The sequence below is a fragment of the Artibeus jamaicensis genome, unplaced genomic scaffold, assembly GCF_021234435.1.
Source record: "Artibeus jamaicensis isolate MK-2021 breed Jamaican fruit bat unplaced genomic scaffold, CSHL_Jam_final scaffold_537, whole genome shotgun sequence".
NCBI lineage: Eukaryota > Metazoa > Chordata > Mammalia > Chiroptera > Phyllostomidae > Artibeus > Artibeus jamaicensis.
In genome coordinates, this window is record NW_026522047.1 from 41,111,773 (window position 1) to 41,139,737 (window position 27,965).

The window sequence follows — 27,965 nt, forward strand, 5'->3', positions numbered from 1 at the left end:
GATGTCTCAGCCTTCCTCTTATTCCCGTTTTTGCAGAGGGACGATCGCATGAGGCTGGTGGGTCTGCTGGGAGCCTGCATCCTTGGCTGTGGCCGGTGAAGGCCTTGGGTCTGCGTGCTCGGGGGAGCGTGTGGTTGTGAGAGTGGGCGGTGTGCGTGTGAAAAAGAGAGAGAAGGGGGGCAGAACATGCCCCTGCTGTGAGCACAAGCTGCACCTCCGAGTGCCTGCAGATGCTTCCTGGTGTAGCAGGGAGGGGGTGTGTGCACACCCCTGCGGGTGACTGGACCACTTTGCTGAAGTGTTTGAGCGTTATAAGGCTACCAGGGTGGAGGTCAGCAAGATTTGGCACCCGCCCCTTCTCGCTCACTCACTTCCCCTTTCCTGCCCCATCTTTCATCTTGGTCCCCCCCGCAGCCTCTTTCCTCCACCCCTGGGCTCTGCCTCGCTTGGGAACCCAGCCTGCAGGCCAGCAGAGGGGCAGCAGCTTGGTCCTGCCGGCCTCAGGAAACATGCCCGCTCTCCAGAGTTTCTTTCAGCACCAACAACAGCCCTGTCCTCATCCTCATCCTTCCCCATCTAAAGTGGGCTGCTAACAAGCAGAACCCACGGCATGAAATTATTGTTACATGCTCAGTGTTCGCCACAGGAAGTGGCATCCATGTGTCCGACAAAAGGTCAGGTGATGGCGAAAGGTTCTATGTCTGTGTTGGCCAGTACAGGAGCCCCACGTGGCTGTTGAGCACTCAGTAAGTGGCTGGTGCAACAGAAGAACTGAACTTGGAATTAATTTGCATTTAAATGGCCCCTGGGACCTGTGGCAGCCATATCGGACAGCACAGGTGAACGTCCCCCGAACGTGGCCACCTTTGGCTGGGGGGATGTTCCCTTTCATCACCCTCCCGGGACCAGGCCAGTGCCTGTGGGTCTCCCCATCACTCTGTCTTCCCAAGTTCTCGGGGCCACCCCCATCCCTGTTTTCCTCTGCACAATGCGGGGTGGGAGGGCGGTGCACTGACTGGAAACCGTGTACTGCACTGTCCGGTGTAGCAGCCACTAGCCACGTGCAGCTCTTTGTCATTAACTAAAATGAGAGGGAGTTTGAAACTACAGTTTCTCGGTGTGTGGCCTCGCTGAGCTGCCATATCAACGTTCCGTAGACTGCAGGGCCTAAAGGGCACACATCTATTCTCTCCTGGCTCTGGAGGCCGGAAGTCCGAGATCAAGATGCCAGAAGGGTTGGTTCCTTCTGGAGCCACGAGGGATTCTGGTGTTTGCTGGCAATCTTTGGTGTCCCTTGGCTTGTAGACACAGCATCCTCATCTCTGCCTTCACATTCACACTGCATTCTCCGTGTGTGTGTGTGTGTGTGTGTGTGTGTGTGTGTGAGTGTGAGTCATCCTAATTTCCCTGTTATTTTCATAAGGACACCAGTCATATTGGATTAGGGCCACCTTAACTTGTGACATCTACAATGACCTTATTTTCCAAATAAGGTCACGTTCAGAGGTCCTGGGGGTGAGGACTTCAGCATATAAATTCAACCCATGGCAGTCACGCTACTGCATTTCAAGTACCCAGTGGTGACATTGGCTCATAGCAACTGTTTCAGACACTACAGAGGCAGGACGTTCATCACCATGGGAAGTTCTGTTGGGCACAGCTGGAGAGAGTCCTGGCACGTGTCTGGGTGCACAATAAGCTGGAATGATTCTTATATTTTCTTGATGCCTCTCTCAGATGTGTTTACCTGAGGCAGAAGTAGGCAGGATGGGGGCTTTGTGAAATTTGATGTGAGTGAAGTTTGGACCACCCCCAAAGCTCTCAGCCTGTGCTCACCCTGTATTGAGCTGGCTCTTAGTTGCCCCATCTGTCCTGCCCATTTTTTGGGTTTTAGCTTTAGCATCACCTATTCCAGGAAGTCCCCTCTGATTACTTCCCCTTCCCTAGTCCTCCTCTGGACTCCCTCAGCTGCTTTTGAGTCCCATGGCAGCTCTGACCACTCCAGTCATGTGTCCACCTCCTCTCCTGGACTGTGTGTGAGCTGTGTGGTGATGGAGATTGTGGTGGCGTCCAGGTCACTACTATGTCCCTGGCACTTGGCACAGAGCTCAGCGTACAGCAGGTGCTCAGTGACCGGGAGTTTTGGAAACACAGGAGTCAGCAGCACTCCTTCTGCTGAGCCTGAGCACCTCTTCCCCCTCCACCTTTCCTTCCCCAGCCCTCCTCCCTGACAGTGGCGAAATCGTTCCCAACAGTCCTCGTCTCCGGCTTGTTAGATGGCTCAGAGGTCTGTAACCTATCACCACTTCTCAGCTGTGCTGAACACCGTGGACCTAAGCTTCTTCATCTGTCAAATGAGAACACTGATAGCCCCTGCCCACCTGGATGTTGATAACCTGAGACATAAAGAGGTCCTGGAATTATTATGTGTGTACTTGTGAAAGAATAATAATAACAACAATGCCTTATATATCACTTGGTGCCTGGTGTGCCTTTGTATTAACTCATTTAATCCTCACAAAACCTCCCCACTAGCTCCATTTTGTAGGTGTAGAATTAGAGGCCCAGAGATATTAGGTAACTTACTCAAGGTTACACAGCTGGGAAGCAGTAGAGCTGGGATTTCAACCCAGGCAGGTGGCTTCTCAATCCATGCATGTTACTGCCTCTTCAATGATTGAATGATTGAATGAATGAATGAATGAATGAATGAATATCAGTCCCTTTCCTCCTCAGAAAACTCAGAAAAAATGTTAGATATCATTCGTTGGGCTGCCCAGGGTTTCATCTCCGCAGAGCAGGGTTAGTTGATTCTCCACATTTAAGACAGAAAAACCAAGGCTAGGGTGAGGGGGCAGCATGGGCAGCTCTAGGGTTCAAGTCTCAACATCTGAGCCATGTTCAGGCCCCTATCTTGGCCTGTCTCTGGGTATGTGTGTGTGTATCTTGTGTGTTCATAGCCTGGCCTGGGAGAATGGGAGGCCGATGGAAGAAGCAGGTAAGAAACATTTGCCGATGAAGAGCATGTGGGCCAGAATAATTCCTGTCTCTTTCCCTGCACTGCCAGGGCACTTCTGACTCCTCAGGCCCGGAGCCTCCCTGCAGAGGCCTGGGGAATGGCTGGAAGCAGGGGAGTAAGAAGAATGCCTAGGAAAGGCGGCTGGTGCGTCGGAGCTTTCACTACTCCTTAGTTCATTCACTCCCTTATTCATTCACTCAACCAGTGTGTGATGGGCTCTCTTCTGGGCACCGAATTTCCAGCTATAAATAACTACTTTCTGCCCTTACAAAGGTCCCACTTTGGTGGGGGTGACAAACACAGAGCTAAGAAAAGCCCTACAACATTTCGGTAAGGAGCTAGCCATGCAGAAAAGGGAGGGAGAGTGTTCTGTGGGCAGAGCAGATACAGTGGTCCTGGGGCTGCACAAGTGGGTGCATCCTCATAATATCAGCACCTACCAAGAGTTTTGTGTGTGCCTTCCTCTTTTCAAGTTAGTTCATGTGGATTATTTGATTGAATTCTTAAACACCGCTGGGAGGAGCCATAGAGTGTTTGATTATTTATCATATGTGGCAGCCGAGGAAAATGCGGCTCAGAGAGGTGAAGAGACTTGCCCAAGGTTACAGATCTGAGAGGTAGAGTAGGTAGGACTTGAACCCAGTGCTGTTAATCAGCACAAATGTTACCATATTGGAGCCTAGGATGTCAACTCGCTGTTGGCCAGGTCTGTTGTATTCCTTACCCTGGTTGTGACCTCAGTCTTCCCATCTGTACAAGGGGGTGTGAGTTATTCAGGCTTGTCAAAATCTCTGGCCCTGAAACGGGGTGCTTCAGGCAGCCAGATTAGAAAATACTATTTTGGGACACCCAAATTGCATTAAATTTCCATTTCTAATGAATAACAAATAATTTTTCATTATGAATATTACCCCAAAATGAATAAGCATAAGTATGTCACCAATCCCTGCACGAACTCCTGGCCCCAGACTACAAGTCCCATGATCTATCGTGTCATCCTTCCAGGAACCTTCTATAATGATTTGTACATTCATTCATCCCAAGATTGTATAGCCCACCCACTGTGTGCCAGGCCTTGTGTTAGGTTGCGGGGATACATCAATGCACAAAGTAGACCAAAGACTTTGCTCTCTTGAAATTTCACACTTAACAGTCCTTGAAAGTTTTAAGTGATTTTTCTCGGAGTTCTGCCAGGAAGACTACAGTTCCCATGATTCCCTGTGCTAGCTCAATGGGACTACAATTCCCAGGAGACCCAGCGCGCCAAACTGGCCTCTCCTGTTCCCAACAATTTTCCCGGTTGCAAGGTCAAGTTCTACATCTGCAGTCGCTTCCCCATCCTCCCTCAACAAGTACAGGCTTTAAGTAAGCTCCACTGTAAGTAGTTCTATTTTGAGTCTATTTTCTGACGTGGAGTTTATGTGAAACTTGAGCAGTTTTAGCCGTACAGCTGACTACAGCTTACACCGGGGAGTAAATGAGCGTGTAATTGAGTGGCACCCGCGCCGGGACTACTACACTTCCCAGGAGGCAGCGCGGCGAGCAGGGCGATCCGCAGCAATGCCTGTAGGACCCCAGGGCTGCCCGGCGCAGTGGCTGCAGGACCCCAGTGGCTACCCATGCCGAGGTGAGTCCGCAAGAGTCGCCGCGGTTGCTGTCGCTGTACCTGTCCCCGTCCCGTCCCGTTCCCGCCGCCGCCCCGTGCGGCTCCCCCGCTGGTCAGGATGCTGGAGGAAGCGGGCGAAGTGCTGGAGAACATGCTGAAGGCGTCGTGCCTGCCACTCGGCTTCATCGTCTTCCTGCCTGCGGTGTTGCTGCTGGTGGCGCCGCCGCTGCCCGCTGCCGATGCGGCGCACGAGTTCACGGTCTACCGCATGCAGCAGTACGACCTGCAGGGGCAGCCCTACGGTGAGTGGACCCTGGGCCTCTCCTGGGCCGCCGCGTCTCTCAGCCCCCCACCCTACCTCTTGGTCCCTGGCCCACCGGCCTCCCCAGGGCCCAGCCTCCCCGAGGCGAGATGCTCCCTTCCCTCAGCGGGATCTTTGCAGTTTTTTTCCCTAGGATCCGCCACTCTAGCCTCTCCAGCTGGACTGCAGCGGCCAGACCCTCACCTAGGCCCAGGCAAGTCAGAGCCTGGGTTCCTGAACCTCCGCTAGGCCCCCAACACCCCTCACAGTGCCCCCAGGAATTACCCCACTTCCCGCCTCATTGGCTCCCACATTCTCCCGTCCCAGACAAGGGCTTCATGTCCCAGAACCCGCAGCTCCAACTCTCAGTCCAAGTTCCCCCTGCTCCTGGACCCTTGGGTTCCCTTTCCAGTTGGGTCAGAGTCGCGTTGCCCAGTCCTCCCCGTGCCTTGGGACACCACCCTGGTGCCCATCCTCACTGGGTCATACAGAGCCTATATCTCTGTCCTGGGTGATTTGGAGGTGGGCCTCCCTGCCCAGAATCCACCAGGTGACCTGCCCAACGTGGTGCTTCAACCAGCCCCGGCTCTCCAAAGCTCCTGGGTACTGTGGCGCTCTTCATGCAGTGTCCATGTTCCGTTCCCCTCAGGGCTCCAGAGCACAGATTGCTAACCAGGGCCTGGCCCCACATCAGGGTCCATTTCTCTCCAGGCTCTCGACTCTCCTCGGTCCCAGCTCAAGCCAGATCCCTTGGAATTCCTTAGCCAGACTTCCTCCCACCTCTGTTTAGTCCCTGAGCCTTTAGGTTCCTGAGGACTTACTGGACCCGTGTCTTGTCCTCCCCTTTGGTTGTGCCACCCTCAGCTTCCCTTCCTTATCCCCAGCTTCCTGGAACCCCACTTGCTTCCTCTCCCCAGGATTTCTGTATTGTATCTGCACCCTGGCCCTGGACCCTGGGCAACTTCTTGCTCCCCACTCCTGCCTCTTCATCTTCCTGGGGTGGTTCTGACCCCAGTGCTCAAGTCATCTTAAATTCTCTTGGATCTGTTCCAGAATCTTCTGGCCTCTGGGTTTCTCTTACAGCCTGCTGCTTAGGTTCCCCTCCAGGCAAAGCCTGATTTCCTTATAAAGGAGCCCCGGTCTCTAATTCTCTTGGTCCCTTCATCTCTGAAGGGTCTGCCTCAGTTCTCTTAGTCCACCCTCTCCTGTTAGCTGGGCTCACACCCAACCTGAGAGCCCTGGTTCCCAAGCCACTGCCAGGCCTTTGAAGAGCCTTGGTTTCTGGAGGCGAGTTCAGACGTCCCCTGAGGTCCTGTGTCTCCACAGAGTTATGCTGTTGGTCAACCCATGGGTTACTGGGTGATGACTTTATGATTGTCACGTGGGGGGTGCTCCTGGCTTCTAGTGGGGGGCAGGGATGCTGCTCATCACCTCGCAGTGCCCAGGACAGCCCCTCACAGAGAAGGCTCTGGCCCCAGTGCTAGGGGAGAAACTTGGGGTTACAGTGATGGATCCGAACTCGAAGCTCTGGAGGGGCGGAGGCGGGGGGGGGCTGGAGCCCTTAGTGTTGTGGGTGCGTTTCTGTGCTTTGGTGTTCTCCTGGGGGAAGGATCAGTGCTGTGCAGTGGAACTCACTGTGGCTGTCACTGGGTTTTATATTGTCACTGGTTCGGAAGCCACTAGCTTGTCCACAGGTGAACATTGGGCACTTGAGATGTGGCTCATGCCACAGATGAAGGGACTTTGCGTTATTTAATTGTTATAAAGTCAAATAGTCACATGTGACTGGTAGCTGCCATCCTGGTGTAGGGTTTTTGTTGGTTTCCTGAAGGAATCCGTAGTCCAAAAGGCCCAGATCCTAAAGCTCAGTGTAACCAATTTTTCCAGATTCTGAGCCTCAGCTCCTTCATTCACCCCATCATTCGGTCCCAGCTCAAACTGCTCACACTCGGAAGCCTGGCTAAGAGGCTCCTGTCCTGCTCCTCCCAGCACACCCAGCTTCTCTCTCTGGCTCCTTCAACAGCCGTAATCTGCAGCCTGGAGGCCCCTGGCCTCCTCTGGACCTCTCGACACTGCCCTGCTTGCACCCGATGTGGCCTCCTCTCTCCTCTCCAAACCTGCCCAGGAAACGCTGGCTGAATTCGAGGAGGAGACAGGTGCCAGGTCACCCACCGTCTTTCTGAATGCAGAGCCACGTTCTCCACTTCCCCCTGTTGCAGGTCCTCGGGAACCTTCTCTCCCTGACCTCTTCTCTCCTTTCCCCGAACTTTCTTTTCCTTTTTCCTCCCTTCTCTGAGTCCTTTGCTCCTGATCCTGGGATTCCTTCCCATTCTTTTTTCTGACTTGGTGTCTCCCCCCACACACATTCCTGGCCCCCCATCTTTGTTGCTCCTAGTTAGAAACCTAAACACTGCCTGCCCTGCACAAGGCATGTATAGAGAGTGTAGGTTCCGGGGGTAGTCAGAGGGGGCATGGTGGGGTGCCCACCCATCTCAGCCAAGTGCTTCTTGTCTGCAAAACCGGGAAACAGAGGCCTAGCTGGAGAAACTTTGATGAAGGCCCACGAGTGAGGCTTGCATGTCCACACTGGTCACATCTAGTGATGTCCCCTGCATAGATGGGGGGCAGGCCATCGCTACCTGGGGAGAAGCTGGTGGGGTCATTGGTGCTGTGGAGGGGGAGTTGGTTGTTGGAGGGAAGGCCTCCCAGGAGTCTGAGGCACTGCTGCTTGTTCTCCAGCAGCAGAAAGACCCGGAGTGGCCGGAAGGAGCCCTGCGTCCCTCCCTGCCTGTAGTGCCTTTGAGAGCTGGTCTGCTAGGTCACTGCTGATTGCAGTCTCCCCAGTGTCTTACACCCTCTTCTAGAGTGCACGCCCCAGGCTCCCCACCTCTGGTGCAATTCTGGCTCCGGGTCTCTCCTTTCCCAACTTCCTGTTCACTTCTGTTGAGAAACAGGGCTGGGCAGCTGCCCAGGAAGGAAAGGTGTGTGCTCTTTGTGCTGTGCTGTGAATTGTGTTGAGAGTCATATACCAGGTCACAGATGTGGCCTCACCCCCCCTCCCAGGTGGACTCTGTCCTTCCTGAGGGCGCCGCGGGTAGCAGCCTGCCCGTGCCCATCTCAGTCTTGATACCATAGGCTCCACAAGGCCCGAGGAGATAGGAGTGTTGGCACCCCAGACTTGCCAGGGCTTTTTCACCTGGGATTGCCCCTGCGCCATTGTAAGTAAGGTTTTGTTGGCACACAGCCACGCCCACTAGTTGATGTGCTGAGTAGCCAAGTGACAGAGTGGGTGTGGCCCAGTCAGGCCAGAGGACTGATCCTTTGGCCCCCAATAGAAAAGGTTGCAGGTCTGGTTCTGCTGTGGGAACCTGCAGCTTCTGTCTGGGTGTCCAGGGCTGCCCACCAAGCCCTCTGCTGGTGTAGACCAGGGGTGTGGGGGTCACATCAGCAAGATGGTCTCTGCCCTTGGGGCGCTCAGAGTCGGGGGGGGGGGACAGTGCCTAGCTTTGCTCTCATCCCCCTCCTTCTCTGGCCTCGCTTCCTCCCTGTGGAGATTGGGGTCCTGACTCCTGCCCTGCGGGCACACCAGGCCCAGGGGGAAGATGCACACAGTTGGCTCCCCAGGCTGCCCTCCACAGTTTCCTCTGAAGTGACGTGGGAGGCCGTGGGCCCCTGGGAGGCGGAGGCCGGAAACAGCTGGGGCCTGGAGGTGGGCCTCCCAGGTGTTCTAAGACCTTCAGGGGTGTCCTGAAGGTCTTTGTTGCCCTCTCCCCGTGTAAAGCAGAGAAAAGGTCCTTAGAGAATTGGGGGTGGAGTCAGGGTGCCGCCTGGCCCCCCTTTTCTCCTTGGTTGCAGGCACCTGCTCCGGAGATGGCCTCCCCTGTGCCCCCCCCCCCACACTGTTCCTGCTGTGTCCCGCCCACCTCCTCTCCCACCATCCGCACAGGGCACTCCGTTGGAAGCAGCTTTTCTCCCGTCTGCTCCCTCCCAGGGCCCACTCCTGGAAAGCTGAGGCAGGGATCTAGGCTCCTGGCCCCGAGCCTGAGGCTTAGCGTAGCCTCGCACAGGTCCGCATCTACCAGTACACGGATGGCGCCTTCCCTGCGCTTCCATCTCCAGGAGGGCTTGAGGCGGGCTCCACGGAGGAAGCCCGATCGCTTCAGTGTGTCCCTCTCTGTGCAGGTCTCAACCTGGAGGCCCCGTGGGCCCCATCTAGTCCCCACGTGGCTAGGGCTGGCTTGCTCGCTGCAGCCTGGGCCAGTGCAGTATGTGAAGCGTTCTGGACTTCTTGCTTGCCTGTGCCACTGCACTGGCCTCTGTGCTCCTGAACTTCACCTCAGTAGGGCTTCTTTGGGCCACCTTTCCCCAGCATAACTCTCTCAGGGCAGCAGTGTTCACGTGCTGTGTGCCCGAGGGGTCCCTGTTGACCTTCGAAAAGCTCTGTGACGTTCTGGTTCTGACCCCACCACCTTTGGTTAGGAGGGAGTCGGGGGTTCACTTGCCTGGGGGAGGCTTGCGAGTGGCCAGGCCTGTGCCTCAGACTCTCCCTCCTGCTCTGAGTCTTTTCATCTTTCTTGAAAGAGGCGTAAGCTGGCACTTGGGTGTACAGTAGGGAGGAGTTTCTACATGGGGTGGCTACCCCCAAGGTTATTTCTTCCTCGTGTCTGGGGACCTAGGTGGTTATTGTTTAGGGACATCTGTGTTTGTCACATCTGGAGGTGCTCCTGGCATTGAGTGGGTGGGGGCAGGGATGCCGCTCAACCCCTGACAGTGCCCGGGACGCCCCCCCGTAGAGAGTGACTTGACCCTGGCCTGTCTGGAGCCTTCTCAGGCTCACTGGGGGACTTAGTGTTTGCTTATTTGTTCTCCTGGCTGGAGTCGTCAAGAACCTGGGGGCCAGGAGTGGCTGTCAGTGCTAGTTTCACATTGCAATGACCGAGGTCTCTGCCCGTGGAACTCCAGTCTAATCAGAGGGTTAGATGGTCATAAACTTTCTACTTGATGGCGAGGCCCCAGGGAAACGACCAAGGTAATGTTAGAGGGTATAGGGCACCTGGCAGGAGGGGCCAGAGAGGGCAGGACAGGGCCACCAGGCTCTGGTCAGCCGGGCCCAGAGTGTGGATTTACCCCAGGGTTCTGGGAGCTTTGGAACATCAGGCCTGTAGATTTTTGCAGGGGAAGGGTCTCAGCCTTCACTCGGGTCCCCAACGGTGCTGCAGCTCTCCAGGGTTCCAGTGGGCACTGCATTTGTGGGCAGGGGGATGCTGGCTGTGGTGGACTCGGGTCAGGCGTGTGGGTAGAGGGCTGCTGGGACTCTGGGCTCCTGAGTCAGTGGTCTCCAGGCAGGGGTCTTGGATCCTGCTGAGGGAGTGGTTCCCCTTCTCCGTCACTCCCACAGGCACACGGAACGCAGTGCTTAACACGGAGGCGCGCACCATTGATGCGGACGTGTTGAGCCGCCGCTGCGTGCTCATACGGCTGCTGGACTTCTCCTACGAGCAGTACCAGAAGGCCCTGCGGCAGTCGGCGGGTGCTGTGGTCATCATCCTGCCTCGGGCCATGGCTGCTGTGCCCCAGGATGTCATCCGGGTGAGCCCCTGCCCCCACCTTCTGCCCAGGCCAGGGACCAGAACCTTCCGTGGAGAAAGGAATGCCTGGGTTTGGAGTCAACTGTGTGGCAGGTCATTTGACTTCCCTGAGCCCTTGCCCTTCAGGAAGCAGATGGCACCTCTTCCCCTTCATCATTTGTCCCTATCTACTTGGAGTGACTCCGCAGGGGGCACTGGGTGATGTCTGGGGACATCTGTCGTCGTCACAATTGGCACAGTCTCCAGGACAGGTCCCACAGAGAGTGACCTGGCCCTGATGTCAGCAGTGTCAAGGGGCAGAGATCTGCTTTGAATGTACAGGGTCTGATAGGATTGCCCCCCCAGATTCTTTGTTGAAGCTTTTGCAGATGAGAAGGCGGTGTGGGAGTTGGGGGGGGTGGAGTAGCCCACGCTTTTTGAAAGCCAGCTCTGCACCGGGCAGGAAGTTCATGCCCACTGTCCATGTGGGTCTCTGACATCAGCTTGGGAAGTCAGCACCTATTGCCCACTTAGAGCTGAGGACGTAATGGCCAGTAAGGGCAGGACGGGTCCACAGTGGCGCCAAAGCTGACCCAGCCTGGTTGGCCCCAGCGCCTGTTCTCCCAGCCTGCTTCCTCCCTGCCGGGTACCACCCAGGGGCCCCTGGGCATTACCACGCCTCACCTGTCTCTCCCCCTTCACCGCACTCCCCGGTCCTCCTCCTGCCGCTTTTTCTTGTGCAGTCCTCGCTTCATTAGCTGCCTCAGAGGAGGCATTCTTTCATGTGCAGGCCTACCTGCTCTCCAGGGACAGCCATTGGCCGTAAGTCACCTAAATGTGTCTCTTCTACAGCAATTCATGGAGATTGAGCCCGAGATGCTGGCCATGGAGACCATTGTTCCCGTGTACTTTGCTGTGGAAGACGAGGCCCTGCTCTCCATCTACGAGCAGACTCAGGCTGCCTCTGCCTCCCAGGGCTCTGCCTCTGCTGCTGAAGGTGGGCTGGGGCTGCGGGAGTGGAGTGGGTTTGTGGGCGGCCCTTCCTGTCGAGGGCCACATCACACTGTGCCACCTCAGAGACCCTTAGCACATTACCCATATCACCAGTGCGGGCTACCAGGCCCGCCCAGACCTGTGTGTCACAGTCTTGGTCTGCTGGTAATCCTGCCTGCGGAGCGCGTCCAGGTTGGCCAGCAGCGATCGCTGCTGGGGGAGGAGAAAACCCATGTCCTCACCCAGGGCCCGGGGATTCGTGGGGAACTGGGAGCAGGGGTGGGTTGCTGTGGGGAGGGGGCAGCAGCACAGTTACTCACAGTAGTGCAGCCGAAAGGGGCCGCCCACTGCTCTGTTTCTGCCTGTTGAAGTGGCGGGTGTCACAGGAACAAATACTCAGAACTGACAGGAGTGGACAGGTGGTCCCGTGGGGAGACCCAGCCAGCTCTGTGGGGAAATAGTCTGGCACTGTGTGTTTAAGCTTTGGGCAAAGGTTTGGTCCACCTGAGCATGTGGTAGGCTGCATGGGACGCTAGATTGGGTGTTGGCAAACTATAGCCCTCAGTCGCCTGTCTGTGTAAATAAAGTTTTATTGTCACTTGGCTACGTCCATTCGTTTACGTATTGTTCACAGTGGTTTTCACGCCACAGCAGCCCAGCTGAGTGGCCGTGGCAGAGCAGAGCCAAAGATTCCGCCTCTCTGGCCCTTTATAGAAAAAGTTTGTCACCCCCGGTCTAGACCAGAGTCCTGACAACAGTCACCTGCTTTGCACCAGTGGAAGAGTGAATTTTTGGAAAAACCTACATTTCCAGTTAGAACAGAGGAGGAATCTTCTGCTTAATAGAATATTATGTAATCATTAAAAATGACATTGGGTAGAATTTTAGCAGCATGGAAAAGTGCTTATTTTACATTGGTAAGTGAAAAAAACGGAAGATAAAATCATAAATGTTGATCACAGCTGTCTTAGAAATGCATTAAGACTTAGAGAAGAAGTTGATAACCTATCACACGCCTGAGGGCACCTTCTCCCGGGTCCTCTGGGGTAACGTCTTACGTACCCGTACAGCGTGTTTGTAAGTATGAGGGTAACAGCAGGCTTGAGGCGGGAACTCAAGGCTGCGTGCAGTCCCGAGCCCGAAGGGCAGAAGCAGGTGTTTCTAGTTAGGAGCGAACGGGTCACAACGCTTTGGGAGCTTGGGCTGTGTGGGCCTTTGGCACAGGACTGGGGGTTGTGCGCTGCCCAGTAAGAGACTCCTGTTTCCCCGTTACCTCTGACTGCTGCGTGGAGGCTGGGTCAGGGTGTGCACAGGCCTCTAAATTTGGAACGGAGGCCTCGGGGTCCTGCAGAGTGAGGGCGCTCCCTGCCTGCCTGGGCTCAGGGAGACTCCCCATCTCTTATCCTGGACGCCCAGGCTCTTTCCTGTGTCCAGTCATCATTTTGTGTTCTAGTTTGTGAGGTCAGTTCCGCATCCAGCTTTGCATAGGCTGAACACCTAGGGTCCAGGGCGTTGGGGAGCCCTTGGGCTGACCCCTCCCTGCTCTTGTCCCCAGTGCTGCTCCACACTGCCACTGCCAACGGCTTCCAGATGGTCACCAGTGGAGTCCAGAGCAAGGCTGTGAGCGACTGGCTCATCACCAGTGTGGAGGTGAGTGCCTGCTCTGTTGCTGTGCTGAGACCCCAGGATGGGGCTGTGCCGAGACTGCTGTCCCATCCTCAGAGTCTTCCCTGGTGCCCAGTGCCCTGTAGGCCACCAGGGAGCACTGGGAGCTGAGCGTGCTGGTCTCCTCAGCTCTCTGCTTGGGCCAGACTGCCTTCAGCCTTAGCGGGCTTCTGTGGGCCCAGATCTCCAGGGGTTTACACTAGATGGTGCACGGCTGCTTGGCACTGCCCCCCGTGTCGGTGTGCAGACTCTGGTAAAAGTTGGGGTGTAGCCACATTGTCAGCCATCCCTCATCCCTCCCCGTTCAGAACACAGTGAGTCTCCCTCAGGGTTACTTAGCACACACAGTCGGTCGAGAATCCCATGCCTTTCCGTGAGTAATTTTTGAGTCCCTGCTGTATGCAGGAGGCAGTGGTGATCAAGATGCCGTCCCTCCCTAGAATTTCTCATGCATTTTCTGAGAGGCGTTTAGGAACGTGTGGGCTGCGAGTCCTGGAGCTGACTACAGCAGCTGTGAGGGTCGGGCTGGGGTCCTGGGTGGAGCGGGCTGCCCTGCAGGGACCAGGGAGGAGAAGGTGCAGCAGCTGTTGGAGAGGCTGATTCAGGGGGAGGCGAAGCTGCTCCAGCCTCTAACAAGCGACACAGTAATCGAATGGATATGTTTTTTGGAACTGTGTGAGATGCCGGTGGTTCAGGGGCAGGAACCGTGCGCCGGCCAGAGGCCTCATTGTCAGACCCCAGAGGCCGAGTTTAGCCGCAGTGGGTCTGGTTCCCTGGGGGTCACAGGGTGAGCCACTGAGGGTCTGGTGGGCCCCTCCCACCATGTGGGGTTCTGTTCCAAGCTGCCAGCTTGGCTGCTGTGGCCTTTGGTTCTGTGATGTCCGTGCTGCTACACATCCTCTGCCATCCCTGTTACTTACCTGGGAAGCAGGGTCAGGGAGGATGTCAGGGCTCTTGGACTCCCCCCACTGTCCCCAGCTCGTGCTGGGACCCTGACTCCCTGGGGCTCTAGGGGCTCCCTTCACAACTGCACTGTTTTTCCTCATCAGCAGAGCTCGGCCCCTCAAATGGGCATGTAGCTCAGCCTTTGAAGGGTGGCTTTGGTTTCCAGGGGGAGAAGCATGGTGTAAGAGGAGCGAGCAGATTCTTGTTGCTGGAGCCATGGTCAGCGAACTGCAGCCTTTGGCCAAGTTTGGCCCCCAGCCTGTTTCTATAAATAAAGTTTTATTGGCATCCAGCCATGTCCATTCGTTTACGTATCACCCACGACTCACTAGTCATGACATCCCATAAAGCCAGCAAAGCTAAAAATACTGCCCCTGCCCCACTCCCACTGGGTGGGGGAGCCGACTCTTCTGGCAGTGAGGACCTCTGCTGGCTGGTGCTTCACTGGCCATCTTTCAACAGGGGCGGCTGACGGGCCTGGGCGGAGAGGACCTACCCACCATCGTCATTGTGGCGCACTACGATGCCTTCGGAGTGGCCCCTGTACGTATACGCCCACCCCAGAGGAGGGGAGGGGCGCGTCTTCCCACACTGTTCCAGCCAGGCCTGGGGGCCGGGGCGACTGTCTGTGGGCAGCAGCGGCAGTCAGAGCAGCAGCGCCTACTTGGAGGCCCTTTAGGCATTACATCAGTCCCCCGTGAGAACCCTGCAGAGTGGGCGGCATCATGGAGCTGAGACAGAGGCTAAGCTGGGGTGGGTCTTGTGACCAGGGTCCCATTGCACGTGGGTGGCCAGGCCAGGAATAGAGCCCAGGGTGTGTGTGGCTCTTCAAGGTAATTCGCTGGGAGGACCCCAGACTCAGCAGATGCTTGGCCTCATGGCCATGCTTCGTGCAGGAGCAGGGCAGAGCAAAATGAGCCCAGGGGATAGTGCAGGGAGCAGGTCGAGGCAGGGGCCAGGTGTAAGCTTCCAGCATCCCCTCTAGGTGGAGTCCACAGGACGCACTTATTCCCACAAAAGAAGATGTGACAATGTGTGTGAGGTGTGGTGCCCAGGGCTCTCATGGAGACCCCGTGCCCGGGGCTCTCACTGGGGGCCAGTCATGCGGGGCCCTGTGTCTGGCACATACCAGATCCCAGACTCCAGAAGGAGAACACACACACATGATGAACCATGTGTTTGCACAGGCAGTTTATGGTCAGGGAGCCCCCCAGGGTTCAGTTCCGGGTGCCACTCTGACAGGAGTCAGAGCCAGGGCTTGCTCTCAGGTTCCCCAGCACAGTGAGGTCGGGCACACGCCAGGTGGGGCTCCACTCCCTTCATCAGGAAAGTCTCACTTTGAAAGAATAGTCAGCCGAACCAAATGGTGCGGACAGTGGGTGGACCTGCTGCGAGCTCCTGACTGTGCCCGGACCAGTGACAGCTGTTCCAGGGGTCACACCACCCAGAAGGGCAAGGCTGACCTGGAGAACACCTGGGCCGGCGGGGCCCAGAGTCAGACCCTGAACAGTCAGCTGAGAACACTTCTCAACTTGGTCATCATTCCTTTTTAGATATTTTGTCCTAATTTTTCACCGTCTGTGAAATTTAAAAAATTTTTTGAAATATAGTTTCCATAATGTAAAACTCACCCTTTTAAAGCATACAATTCAGTGGTTTTTAATATAGTCACAGGATTGTATAATCATCACCAATATCTAATTCCAGAACGTTCCATCATCCCAAAAGAAGCCGCATCCCCATTAGCAGTCTGGGCATCTCACGTAAATGGAATCACACAGTATGTGGCCTTTGGTGTCTGGCTTCTCTCGCTGAACATCATGAATTGAATTATGTTGATACAACATATGTTGGTTTATGGACCGTGACCTTGGGAGGCTCCCAAGCCACTATGGCATCGCAAGATTTTTTTCCCCCAAGAACCAGTCGCGGCCTCTTTGGAGCACTGCTTTCAATCACAGAACCCAGCTGATTGGGGTTGGGGGAGGCTCTCAAGGCCCAGAAGGCTGGTGGCCCAGCTGGAGGGAGCCGGTGCCGCCAACTGCCCCCACAGTGACGGGTGTGAGGGCCTGGGTGCACGCGCTAAGGCTGACAGAGGCTGCCCTGGTGGCATGGCCACCCGCCGGGCACAGACAGGTGCTGTGAGCAAGGGACCCAGAAGGGCCTTGAGTGCCCAGGGCTCCTCCCTGTGGACGCCAGGGTGCTGGCAGCCTGGGGTTCCGAGCAGAGGAGGGCAGCTCTCCCAGCTGTGCTCTGAGTGTGGACCAGGGACAAGACCAGGGACAGGCAGAATGGGCTGCAGGTGCTGTGGGAGGGGGGTGACGAGGTGCCGTGCGTGACTGTTGGGAGGTAACCGCCAGCCTTGTCTTGCCTGCCCACAGTGGCTGTCGCACGGCGCGGACTCCAACGGGAGTGGCATCTCGGTGCTGCTGGAGCTCGCCCGCCTCTTCTCCAGGCTGTACACCTACAAGCGCACCCATGCAGCGTAAGTGGCTGCCAGGTGGGGGGACCGGGGGTCAGCCGAGGCCCCGTGCTAAGGGGGCCGCAGTGGGTACACTTGAGCCCCATGGCCTGCGTGCAGTTCCGGCCCCAGGAACACAGTGTGTGTGTGCTGAGGGCCGCCAAGGCCAGGCCTCCCCCATTCACTCCTTGGAGTCCCGCTCAGGAGGCCCAGATGCTGTTAGTCCCGGTGAGTGTCATGGATGCCTTTAGCTGCAAGTAATAGAAACACTAAAAAAAAAACCAGTCACTTAAACCGAGTTCCTTATCTCAGCACTGTGGACACCGGGCCAGGTGGTTCTGTTTGTTCGCCCACTCTGCGCTGCCCTGCGGCAGGAAGGGGCTCAGTGAGATTGTCAATCCCTTAGAGCTGTTGTCACCAAACACTGCACACAGGGTCAGGGTTGCCAAGTAGTGGACATTTATGTTCCCAGTTCTGGAGACCAGAAGGCCGAGGTCAGGTGCCGCAGGGCCGTGCTCCCCGCTGAGGCTCTGGGACAGGGTCCTTCGTGCCTTCCCCAGCTTCTGGGAGCTCCCTGCAGTCCTCAGAATTCCTTGGATGTGGCTGCGTGACTCCAGTCTCTGCCTCCATCCCCACACGTCCTCTCTTTTTCAGTCTTTTCTCCCGTAAGGACAGCGGTGGCCCTGGCGGGCGGGCGGGCGAGGGGGAGGAGGGAGGCTGGGGATGCGGTCCCCGTGACAGCCCGGGGCTCAGTCTGCTTCAGGAAGCACCGAACCCCTTCCGCTGCTCATCTGCTGGGTCTCTTTCCTGGTTGGTCTTGAGAGCTCAGAGAAGCCCCTAGAGCGGTGACTCTCACCCCTAGGGGACACTGGTGGTTGTCAGAACTGGGGGCGCTCTTGGTGTCAGGTGGGCAGGAGTCGGCAGCGCTGCTCCACGCACTGAGGACAGTCCCCCAGAGACGACCCGGCCCTGATGTCGGCGGTGGGCAGTAGGGAAGCCCTGCCCCAAGGGCTGGTTAGGGTTTTGTACTCGGGGGAGACCACCTCCTTGTTGAGGACCTGACTTGTCATCCGCCAGAACTGACACCTCCTCTCTCCCCACCAGGTATAATCTCCTGTTCTTCGCCTCTGGAGGGGGCAAATTTAATTACCAGGGGACAAAGCGCTGGTTAGAAGACAACCTGGACCACACAGGTAGCGGCCCCCAGCGGGTGCAGGACACGGGTCAGGCGCCCTGGTTCCCCCTCCCCGCCTCGAGTCAGCTCCTGCTGCTCCCACAGATTCCAGCCTGCTCCAGGACAACGTGGCTTTCGTCCTCTGCCTGGACACCCTGGGCCGAGGGAACAGCCTCCACCTGCATGTGTCCAAGCCGCCCAGGGAGGGGACGCTGCAGCACGCCTTCCTGCGGGAACTGGAGGTGGTAGGTGCCTGGGAGCAAGGGAGCCTTCCAGGCAGCAGCTTGACCCGGTGCCAGGCATGTGCCCATTTACAGAAGGGCCCCCCGAGGCTCTGAGAAGGGCGGCAGCGTGTCCCAGAGAACTCGGGCCAGGCTGTGTTATCTGCCCTACTGTTACTTGTTAGCTAGTGTTCACCATCAGCCAGGTATCAGACCAGGTGTTTTGTAGACCCTGGGGCCTTGCATGAGCTTCAGTTGGATTCCTGGGGGGGGATGAGTGGGTTCCTCCCCATTTCCAAATGCGGGAGGTTTAGGGTGGTCCATGGGACACTCCTGGTTCTCAGGGCCCTGTGTGGACTTTTGTGGAACGAGCTCAGTGCAGGGGGGATGTGGGGGGATGTCCCTCTGCAGATGTGGGGGGATGTGGCGGGATCTGGGGTGGTGGGTGGACTCTACAACTGTGCTACCCACACAGGTGGCCACTCACCAGTTCCCAGAGGTGCGCTTCTCCATGGTGCACAAGAAGATCAACCTGGCGGAGGACATCCTGGCCTGGGAGCACGAGCGCTTTGCCATCCGCCGGCTGCCTGCTTTCACCCTGTCCCACCTGGAGAGCCACCGTGATGGCCAGCGCAGCAGCATTATGGACGTGCGGTGAGTGGGACCCTGAGGCCTCCCACTTTCTCGCTTAGCCACCTCCCTGCCATCTGGGTCCGAGGAACAAAGCTGTTTCTTTCGGAGTTGGGGGTGCTGGCGGTAGGTAGATGTGAGTGCCTGGAGGGAACTCGTGACTGTGTGGATGGTGGGGGAGGGGCTGGCACTGGCCTGGCAGCTCAAGGAACAGAAGGGCGGTCCACCTGTGCTAACTCAGCAGGGGGCTGCTGGCGACAGGGAGGACACAGGTAATGAATGGCCTGCCTCCGCCCTCAGCCCCTGTGCATGCCTTTCAGACCCTGAGCACCTCAGTTCGCCCTGTGGCTTCTGTGCCCAGGTCTTTGCACAGCTGTGGCTGGGGGGCTGTGACCTGCCTCCGTGGACCCTCGTGCCTCCTTGGGAGCCCCCCCAACAGCCCCTTTTCACTTCACCCTCTGGGATGAGGGGCGTCTCTGGCTGCTGTCATTTTAGGACCTTACATCCCCTTGGTTTCCCCGCTGGCGTGGCAGCCCTCAGGGGGGTCGGGGTTTCATGGTGGCACTGGCTGCCAAACCCAATCCTGGGAGTCTCTGCCTCTGCCCTCTCATTGGCCACCCATGGGCAGCAGCCTAGCTACTGGACATGCGTCAGCCAGGGGGCGGGAAATAAACAGGTAGTCTGGAGGGGCCCAGACAGCCTGGTGACAGGGGCCCAGAGAGAGAGAACAGGCACAGCAGGAGCATTGGCTGGTCCTGGAGCTGGAGGGCTTCTTGGAGGAGGTGACAGTGAAACCAAGGGACATGAGTCAGGAGAAGGTTGTTCTAGAGCAGAGGGTGCTGAGAGCAAAGAAGTGGAGGGAAGGAGAAACAGACCGAGGGGTGAGCCAGGCCACCCCTGTCCCTGCCCCTCTCAGGGATCCCAGTGTCTCACACCTTGGATCAGTGACATTTTGCCAAAGTGCTTCTTTCTGGGTCTGTGTTGTCAGCGGTCCTTGGTGTCTCTTGGCTTGGGGCCACGTCACCCAAATCTCTGCCTCCGTTGTTACCAATTTCCCTCTTACAAGGACGCCCACCATTGGACATAGGGCCACCCACGTTGGTGTGACCTCCTCACCACACCTGCAGAGATCCTACCTCCACCGTAGGTCACCTTCCCAGGGTCAGGTGGGTGTGGATTGGGGGCATACTTTACTTACTCCTGGGTGTTGCCTTGACTTCGCCCTCAACAAACCATGGCGGCAGGTGTCCTGACCACCCCCATCCCATGATGCAGGTGAGGAAACAGGCTTCGAGGGGCCCAGTCGTTTCAGGCGAATACAAGGAGCCAGGCCTGCTTTTCTGCACCTGCCAGTAACCCCTGAGGGTGCTGGACAGCCCTTCGAGGAATGCAGGGTGCCCCATTTTAAAGTGGAACCTGGTCCTGGCTGGATGGCTTAGTTGGTCAGAGCATCGTCCCGCACACCAAAAGGTTCCGGTTCAGTCCCCAGTCAAGGCACAAATCTAGGTTGGGGGTTCGATCTCCAGTCAGGATGGGTACAGGGGGCAACTGATTGATGTCTTTTTCTCTCCCCACGCCCCTTTTCCTTTCTCTTTAAAATGAATAAACGTATTCTCAGGTGAGGATTAAAAAAAAAAAAAGAAAAATGGCAGAATCTGAGGTGTGAAGAGGTGCCCAGCCTGCCTGAGGAGGCATCTTACTTTGATTGTCATTAGATGTGTGATAGTTTTTGCTTTTTGGTGGTTATCAATGATGCTGATTCCAAATATTTATAGAGTTGTTTCACATCTGCCCCTGAAGGTCCCGGGTTGACTCTAAAACCCTGACCCGCAACACAAGGCTCATTGCGGAGGCCCTGACTCGAGTCATCTACAACCTGACCGAGAAGGTGAGACCCCCACTGTGGCCGCAGGCCCTCCGCCCAGGGCCCCAGGTGGGTCTGGACTGAGGGCCTGTCCCTTCCTCTCTTTGCAGGGGACCCCCCCGGACATGCCTGTCTTCACAGAGCAGATGGTAACCCCCGGGTCGGGTGGGCAGGGACCCCGGTGCAGTGCCGAGCAGGGCCCCGTGACCATGGCCGTGCCCTTCACAGCAGATCCAGCAGGAACAGCTGGACTCGGTGATGGACTGGCTCACCAACCAGCCGCGGGCCGCCCAGTTGGTGGACAAGGACGGCACGTTCCTCAGCACGCTGGAGCACTACCTGAGCCGCTACCTGAAGGAGGTGAAGCAGCACCACATCAAGGCTGACAAACGGTGAGGCTAGGCGGCCCGCCCTGGGCTCCTGGAAGGCGCAGCTCCCAGTGAGCATGCTCTGTTAGAGTCTTCTGCACCTTCCCCTGTGCCAGGTCAAGCAAGCAAGTAAAACGATAGATAAAAAAGCTACAGGGTGCCAGTTAAACTTGAGTTCTAGACAAACAACAAATTGTTTTTAGTGTAAGTCGTCCCACATGGCATACCGAAGGCCGATTCTTCGTTTATCTCAGTCCACAGAGAACCGGTGTCCTGTGTTTTATCTGGCAGCCCTGTACTCCCAGCTGGGGGGGCTGGAAGGACCAGAGGTCGAGTTGCACTCTGCAAGAGGTGGCTTGTGCCCAGGGCCTTGTGTGCCCTGAGGGTGCCCCTCCCCACTGTGAGCCCCTGGGTTGTCTTCTTTCTGCTCAAGGCTCCTGAGCCCCCCAGTTGCACTGAGCAGGCCCCTTAGGGCCAGTAGTAGAAAGGGCACCCAGGGGTGTCCACAGACACCACAGGAGATGTCCTCCAGAGTGTTCATTGCCCTCGCTGGTCTCCACCTTCCTCCTGGCTCATGGCACTCTCAGGAGACACAGGGCTCAGATGGGACTGAGGCTGAAGGGGGTCCACGGCTGCAGAGCCAGGGTCTCTGATTCCTAGGCCACGGTCACCTGTCCTGTAAAGAAACACTTTCTAGACCAGCAGGGTATCTGTAGTCACCACCTTCCATTGTTAAAGAGGACACTTCAACACCCAGAAAAGCAATAGGGAAGATGGGGTTTCGGAACAGAAAGTAGCCCTGTCCCAGGAGGGAGAGCAGCAGCCTTGAGGGGGCGCACACATGGGGTGCTCCCTGCCACATAGCCGGCAGGTGGGACCTCCGGGTGGTCTGGTGTCTGAGGAGGGGAGGGGGCGCCACAGGACCTGGCTCGGCTGTCGGGGCGAGTCCACTGAGAACGCACTCTCTCCCAGGGACCCCGAGTTTGTCTTCTACGACCAGCTGAAGCAGGTGATGAATGCCTACAGGTGAGCTGCTCTGGACCAGGAGCCCCTGTCCCCTGGGTTACCACCCACAGAGCAGCAAGTCCCACACCCTCCCCTGACCTCTGACCCCCCCTCTCTCCAGGGTCAAACCAGCCATTTTCGACCTCCTCCTGGCAGTCTGCATTGGCGCCTACCTCGGCATGGCCTACACGGCAGTCCAGGTAAGCACGCAGGGCTCGGATGGGAGGGTTGGACCGGCTGAGCGCGTCCTCGCCCCCATCCTGCCTGGAAGCAGGTGACCGCACAGGTCCCTGGGCCCTCCCTGGGGGGTTTGTTCCCAGCCTCCCTCGTGACCACTTGCGCCCTCCTGCTGCCCCCAGCACTTCGACCTCTTGTACAAAACAGTTCAGAGACTGCTCCTGAAGGCCAAGACACAGTGACAAGCACCGCAGGCCCCCCCCCACCTGCCACCCTCACCACTCAGTCTGCAGGGGCTTGCTGAGACCCTGCAGAGCTTTTCTGTGTTGCTCTTGAAGATTTGGGGGATTCTTTCTCATTTTTGTTCTTCGAACTCCTCGGAGGAGAATTCTTTGGAGCTCTGGGGCCAAGCCACGGACTTGGGAACAAGTCGTGGCAGAGCCTCTGACCCAGGAGGTGGCCCCGCAGCCCACAGGGCGCTAAGCTGTGCTACAGAAGGCGAGTTCCCCGGCACAGCCTTGGAGCCGCTCCTGCTTGGGATGCTGACCACAGCCGGCACTGGCCCTGCGTCTGTCTTCAGCGCTGTCTTCATCTCCCCATGACCCAGACACACTCCTCATGTCTTTCTGAAGAGGGCGGCACCAGCCTCTGGGTCCCCAGGCTGTGGCTCCTCTCTGGGCAAAGGGCTGAGGGACATGCCTCCCCTGAACCACACTGGTGCCCCGAAGACCCAGCGACATGGCGCCGCCCCTACTCTGCCGCCTCCCTGTCCGGCCCTGCATTGATCCCCCTCACTGGAGTCTCTAGCCTCTGCTCCCTCTCACTGTGCCCTGGGGAGAGCAGCATCTCCCCGGGCTGGCTTCTCTTGGAGCTTGGACTCCCAAGCCCTGGCTCTCAAGGGGAACACGGGTGCCTTGGGAGGCCCCAGGGCCAGAGGCAGCCCTGGGCTGCAGACCCACTGGTCCTTCTGCTGACTCCTTAGCACAACCCTCTGGGCCTGTTTTCTCATCCGTGAAAGGCAGGTGTGTCCTGGGGAAGCAACACCCACGAGGGGGTGGGGCATGGGGCAGTGCTTCCTGGAGAGGATGCCACCGTGGGACCCGGAGGGAAGCTGTGGACTTCCTGGGAGCCGTACCCGAGCCCTCACCCCACAAACCAGGTGCCTCATGGGGCGGGAGCTGCTCTCATGATGGGGAGGAGGCCTTAGCACCGGGTGGACCTCAGGGAGGTGCAGGTGTACCGATTCATGAGCAATATAACCAAGCGTTAAGTGCTAAGGGGAGGGTCAGGACTGGGGACAAGGGGCTCCAGAGATGTCTGACGGGGCTGGAGGACTGGCCCTCCCACCCCTTCCCTGGCCTGCTGCTGCCCCTTCCCCACAGCCCGCCAGCAGGAGGGCCTGGGCTCCTCTGGGGACTCACATCTCTGCCTCTGACTCCAGCTGTCCACCTGGGCCGGCCAGCCCTCCCCTCCCTGAGCGTGAGCACGTCTGGCTGGCTGTCCAGCCTTCTAGGCTCTGGGTGTTGGCTAAGCCAGACCTATGGGAAGGCCTGCGTGGGGGCCACAGGTTCTGCCTCGTCCGATCTCTGCCTTGTCTGGTGGACCAACTCCCCCAGAGACCGGTCAGTCACCAGACGCCCAGCCACCTCTGGGGGCTCACCCTTCCCTTTGTGACAGCGATGGGTACACCACCTGGGGTCGCCTGATGAGGGTCTTCCTCCAGGGCTGTTGACTGTTCAGAGCTCAGGCCGGTTGTGGGATGCAGTCGGATGGTCAGAAAATAAAGCCATATCGAACAATCGTCCTTGAGTGTCCTTTCTGGGGGTGTGGTCAGGGTTGATTCTGGGGGCTGTGAGAGGGTCTGTCCCTTGGCTTGTGGACACATGGCTTTGCCTCCATCTTTGTGTGGTCTTGTGTGTGCTGTGTTTGTGTCTGGGGAGGGCGTGGATGGTGGAGGCAAGGCCCACCATCCATGCAAACTCAACAGTATGTGAAGACCCAATTTCAAAGTAGGGTTTCATGCTGAGGTTCTCAGGGGACATGAATTTGAGGGGGCACCATTCAACCTAGTGTGGGGTAGGGGGCACTCCAGGCTGTATAGAGGTCCCTCCCACTGGCCAGGCGCACCTCCCAGCCCCACACCAGGCTCTGGGGATGACCAGGCTTAGGCACAGCTCTGGGCTGCTCTGGGGTCGTGGGGTGCTGTCACTCGATGTGGGAACAGGGTCGCAGCTGTCTTTCCCCTGCCTTCCCCGACTAAGGCTGGTAGGTGGCTTTGGCCTCAGCATGAACATGGGTAAAACTCGCCACATTTCAGAAGAAAGGCCAGCCTATCAGCTCACATTAACAGGGACTCGCGTTTCCTTAACTCTGCACAGAAAGTCCCACTGAGTATAACCGGGAAAACCAAAACACCACTAGCCCGACTGGCAAAGATGTCCTGCCTCCCGTGTGGGTGGGGGGTGAACGCACAGTCTCATCTTCATGTTTGTCCCTCTGCCGGGTACTCAGAACTGGAGACCCTGTCCCCGCCACTTGGGGGCCTGCAGTCCCCTGAGGAAGACAAGTAACAATAATGGGCGGGGCAGTGATGGCTTCCTGAGACTGGGGCTTTTGAGTGAAGTCAGTGACAGGAAGGGTTAAGCTGCCTGGAAGCCCAGCCCCGTGGTCCAGGCAGAGGGCCCTCGGGGCGCAGGCCTGGGGCAGGCAGTGGCTGGAGTGCTGGAGGAATGGTGGGCAGGCCTGTGTGGCTGAAGAGGAGCGTGGTGGAGGTGTCTGTCCACCCAAAAGGGTCTTGGTGGGGTGTTCGCATTTTACTCTTCAGTGTGTTGGGGCCCCATGGGGAGGGGTGGCTGAGGAGAAGAGGGTGGGGCCTGAATTGCACTTGGGAAGGTCACTTGTGCCCCAGGACGGCTGTGAAGGTGAAGGTGAGGCCAGGCCGCCCGCGCCAGGCCCGTCGGGCTGTTGCCTGGGCTCCCTCGGCGCTGTGAGCATCTTGGTCCCTGTCATTTTCTGGGTGGCAGTGAGCAGTTTGGGCAAAGGCGTCCTCCACCAGGACCCCAAAGGGGTCCCAACCAGCAACTTTGACCTCTTCCCTGGGGTTCTTTGTTTTAAAGCAGTAAAACACAAGTCAATGCCCCTTGTAGCCATTTCTATCTCTGCCCCTTTACCCAAAGGCATGATCCACTGACCACATTCTTTTCGTTCTTGAAAAGATTTTTTGCATACATACTTATGAACACAGGAACAACATTCAACATTTTTCTGTACAGCTTAAACATTTTGTATAGATGATAGCATACTGGCTTTATCTTGTGTTGTCTTTTTTTTAAACCTCTGAAACAGCTTTACTGATCTCTAATCAGATACAGTCAATCCCGACGTTTCCTTACAACGAGGGTGCAGCCTGTGGTAACTGATCTCGTCCTGTGTCGTTTTGCTTACAGTCGCAGAACTTTTTGACGGTGTTAAGTGAGGACTTACTGGACCACAATTTGTTGTCAGTTCACCTGTTGAGAGACGTTTAGGTTGTTTGCCAGTTCTGGCTCTTGCCCATCAGCTGCTATAAACATTTGTAGAAGATTAAATGCGTGGATGTGGGCTTTCATCTCTCTTTGGTGAATGCCCAGGAGTGGCATGGCTGGGTCTCCTCTTCGAAGATGACGTTACCATTGTACGCTCCCGCCACCAGTTCCTCCGCATCCCTGCCGGCGCTCGGTGCGGTGGATCCGGTGTGTAGTGCTGCCTCGCCGCAGCTTTAACTTGTGTCTTCCTGTTGACTGTTTGCACGTTTGTATCTCTCTCCCACATCTTTGGTGTGTCTTCCTTTGGTGACATGCCTGTGAAAGCTTTGCCCATTTTTTACAGGTTTTCTTTTATTGACTTCTGTGAATTCTTTTTTTTAAGAATATCACATTTTTAAAAGAGATTTTATTTATTTATCTTCAGAGGGGAAGGGAAGGAGAGAAGGAAAGAAACATCAATGTGTAGTTGCCTCTCATGTGTCCCCTACTGGGAACTGGCCTGCAACCCAGGCATGTGCCCTGACTGGGTATCAGACCACGATCCTTTGGTTCACAGGCCCGAGCTCAATCCACTGAGCTACACCAGCCAGGGCTGTGAATTCTTTATATATGCCTGATACAACCCGCTTAGCAGCTATATATTTGTAAATATTTTCTTCCAGTCTGTGGCTTGTCTTTTCATTAACTTAAATATCAAAGAGCAAAAGCTCTTAATTTTACCGAGTCCAGTGAGTCAGTTTGTTGCTTTATGGATTGTGCTCCGGTGTCAGTTACACCGAAGGACTGTTTCCCCAACTCAAGGTCACGAAGATTTCTTTCTGTTTTCTTCTCAAAGTGTAATAGCTTTAGGTTTTACATTTAGATTTATGAACCATTTTGTGCTTTTTTTTAGGTATTGAGGTATTTAAACTTAGGAACTGATGTTTAAAAATTTAAGCCCTTAAATCCCATACTTATTTTTAGCTACAAAATGTCTGTTTTCTTTGACAATGATGAAAATAGCATGAAAGTGAAAAGAGAAGGTGAAGTTGACGCAGTGAGGAAGACCAAGGGGCAGCAGAGATCTGCCCCTCACTTAAAAATATGTTGCACAATATGGAACAAGTTTAGATTTTCACATACGAATATCCCGTTGTCCTAGCACCATTTCTTGAAGAGACCATCCTTTGCACCTTTTTTTTAATTTATCTTTTAAGCCAACTGATGGCTGCGTGTGAGTCGATTTCCGGACTATGTTCTGTTCACTGATCTGTGTGCCTCTTCTTTCACTCCCACTGCACTATTTTAACTACCTTGGCTGCCCAGTAAGTCTTGAAATTAGGTAGTCTGAATCCTTCCATTCTGATCTTTTTCAAAGTTGTTTTGACTATTCCAGTTTCTTTGCACTTCCATATGATTTTTGAATCAGCTTATTAGTTGTTGTTTTTAAGCCTTGGGTTTAACTGGGATTACAGTGAACCTCTAAATCAGTGTGAAAAGAACTGTAGAACTGAGAAGTTACTGATTGCAATGCTTAATTCTTTGTGTCAACTTGACGAGGCCACAGTGCTCAGCTGTTTGGTGCGACATCAGTCTGGATGTTGCTGTGAAGGCACTTTCAGGGCATAATGAATATTTAAAACCATTAACTGAATGAACACCACCCTCTGGAACATGGGTGGGCTCTGTCCAATCAGTTGAAGAGAAGGTCCCACGAGGAGGAAGGAATCCTGCTCAGGGCGCCTTCGGAGGCAACGTTGGCCCCTGCTGGGATTTCCCGGCTTTGTGCTTCCCTTGGGGATTTTGGACTGTGCAGCCCCGCACCCTCTCTCTATACACACATCCTTCCTGGAGATTCCAGACTAACACACCAACATTGAGACTTGTGACCCATGTTTGTGGCTGAGGAGAGAAGCCAGCCTGAGTGGAGGAGATGGTGCCTTTTATACCCAGGCCTCTAGACCATCATAAGTCATGTGTGCAGTGTGCCAAACGTCGGCCTGGCAGCTGGGGCCCCACCACCCAGGGCCACACAGCGCATCCATTCTCTGGGTGGGCCCAGCTCTCACTTTTATATGTTTCATTTACACACACACACACACACACACATACACACACACTCCTTTTCATTGCTGTATCATATTCCATGAGCAGTGCCTTGAGCTGTCCACCCAACCCCATGCTGATGGACACACACTGCTTGTGCCCACCTTTGCACCACTGTGACTCTTGGCAGAGGTGCCTCTTGGCACACCAGGAGGGAATGTGAACCAGAGATCAGCAGACTACACCCACAGCCTATTCTGGCTCTCTTTCTGTTGTAAATAAAGTTTTATTGGCACAAGGCCATGCCCACTTGGTTGTGTATCTTCTGGGGCTGCTTTCACATTTGAAGGTGGAGCTGAACAGTTGCAGCAGAGACCGTGGGGCCTGCCAAACCCAAAATGCTTAGCACCCGGCTCTTTA

At 56.1% G+C, this 27,965-nt stretch overlaps 1 protein-coding gene across 2 annotated transcripts; it reads left to right on the forward strand.

Annotated features, from left to right (window-relative positions):
* The first annotated feature begins 4,000 nt into the window (after positions 1-4,000).
* NCLN (nicalin) lies at positions 4,001-23,800 on the forward strand. Of its 2 annotated transcripts, none has more exons than XM_037165206.2 (15): positions 4,001-4,927; positions 10,325-10,515; positions 11,346-11,490; positions 13,042-13,136; positions 14,559-14,639; positions 16,478-16,581; positions 17,662-17,750; positions 17,837-17,976; positions 18,428-18,606; positions 20,383-20,470; positions 20,557-20,595; positions 20,678-20,838; positions 21,787-21,840; positions 21,941-22,019; positions 22,179-23,800. In XM_037165206.2, the coding sequence occupies exons 1-15, from the start codon at positions 4,744-4,746 to the stop codon at positions 22,236-22,238; spliced, it is 1,689 nt and encodes a 562-aa protein (XP_037021101.2). In that variant the 5' UTR covers positions 4,001-4,743; the 3' UTR covers positions 22,239-23,800. The 2 variants fall into 2 exon arrangements, with proteins under 2 accessions (XP_037021101.2, XP_037021100.2); XM_037165205.2 differs by having other exon boundaries at positions 4,004-4,927; positions 20,675-20,838.
* The last annotated feature ends 4,165 nt before the right edge of the window (positions 23,801-27,965 follow it).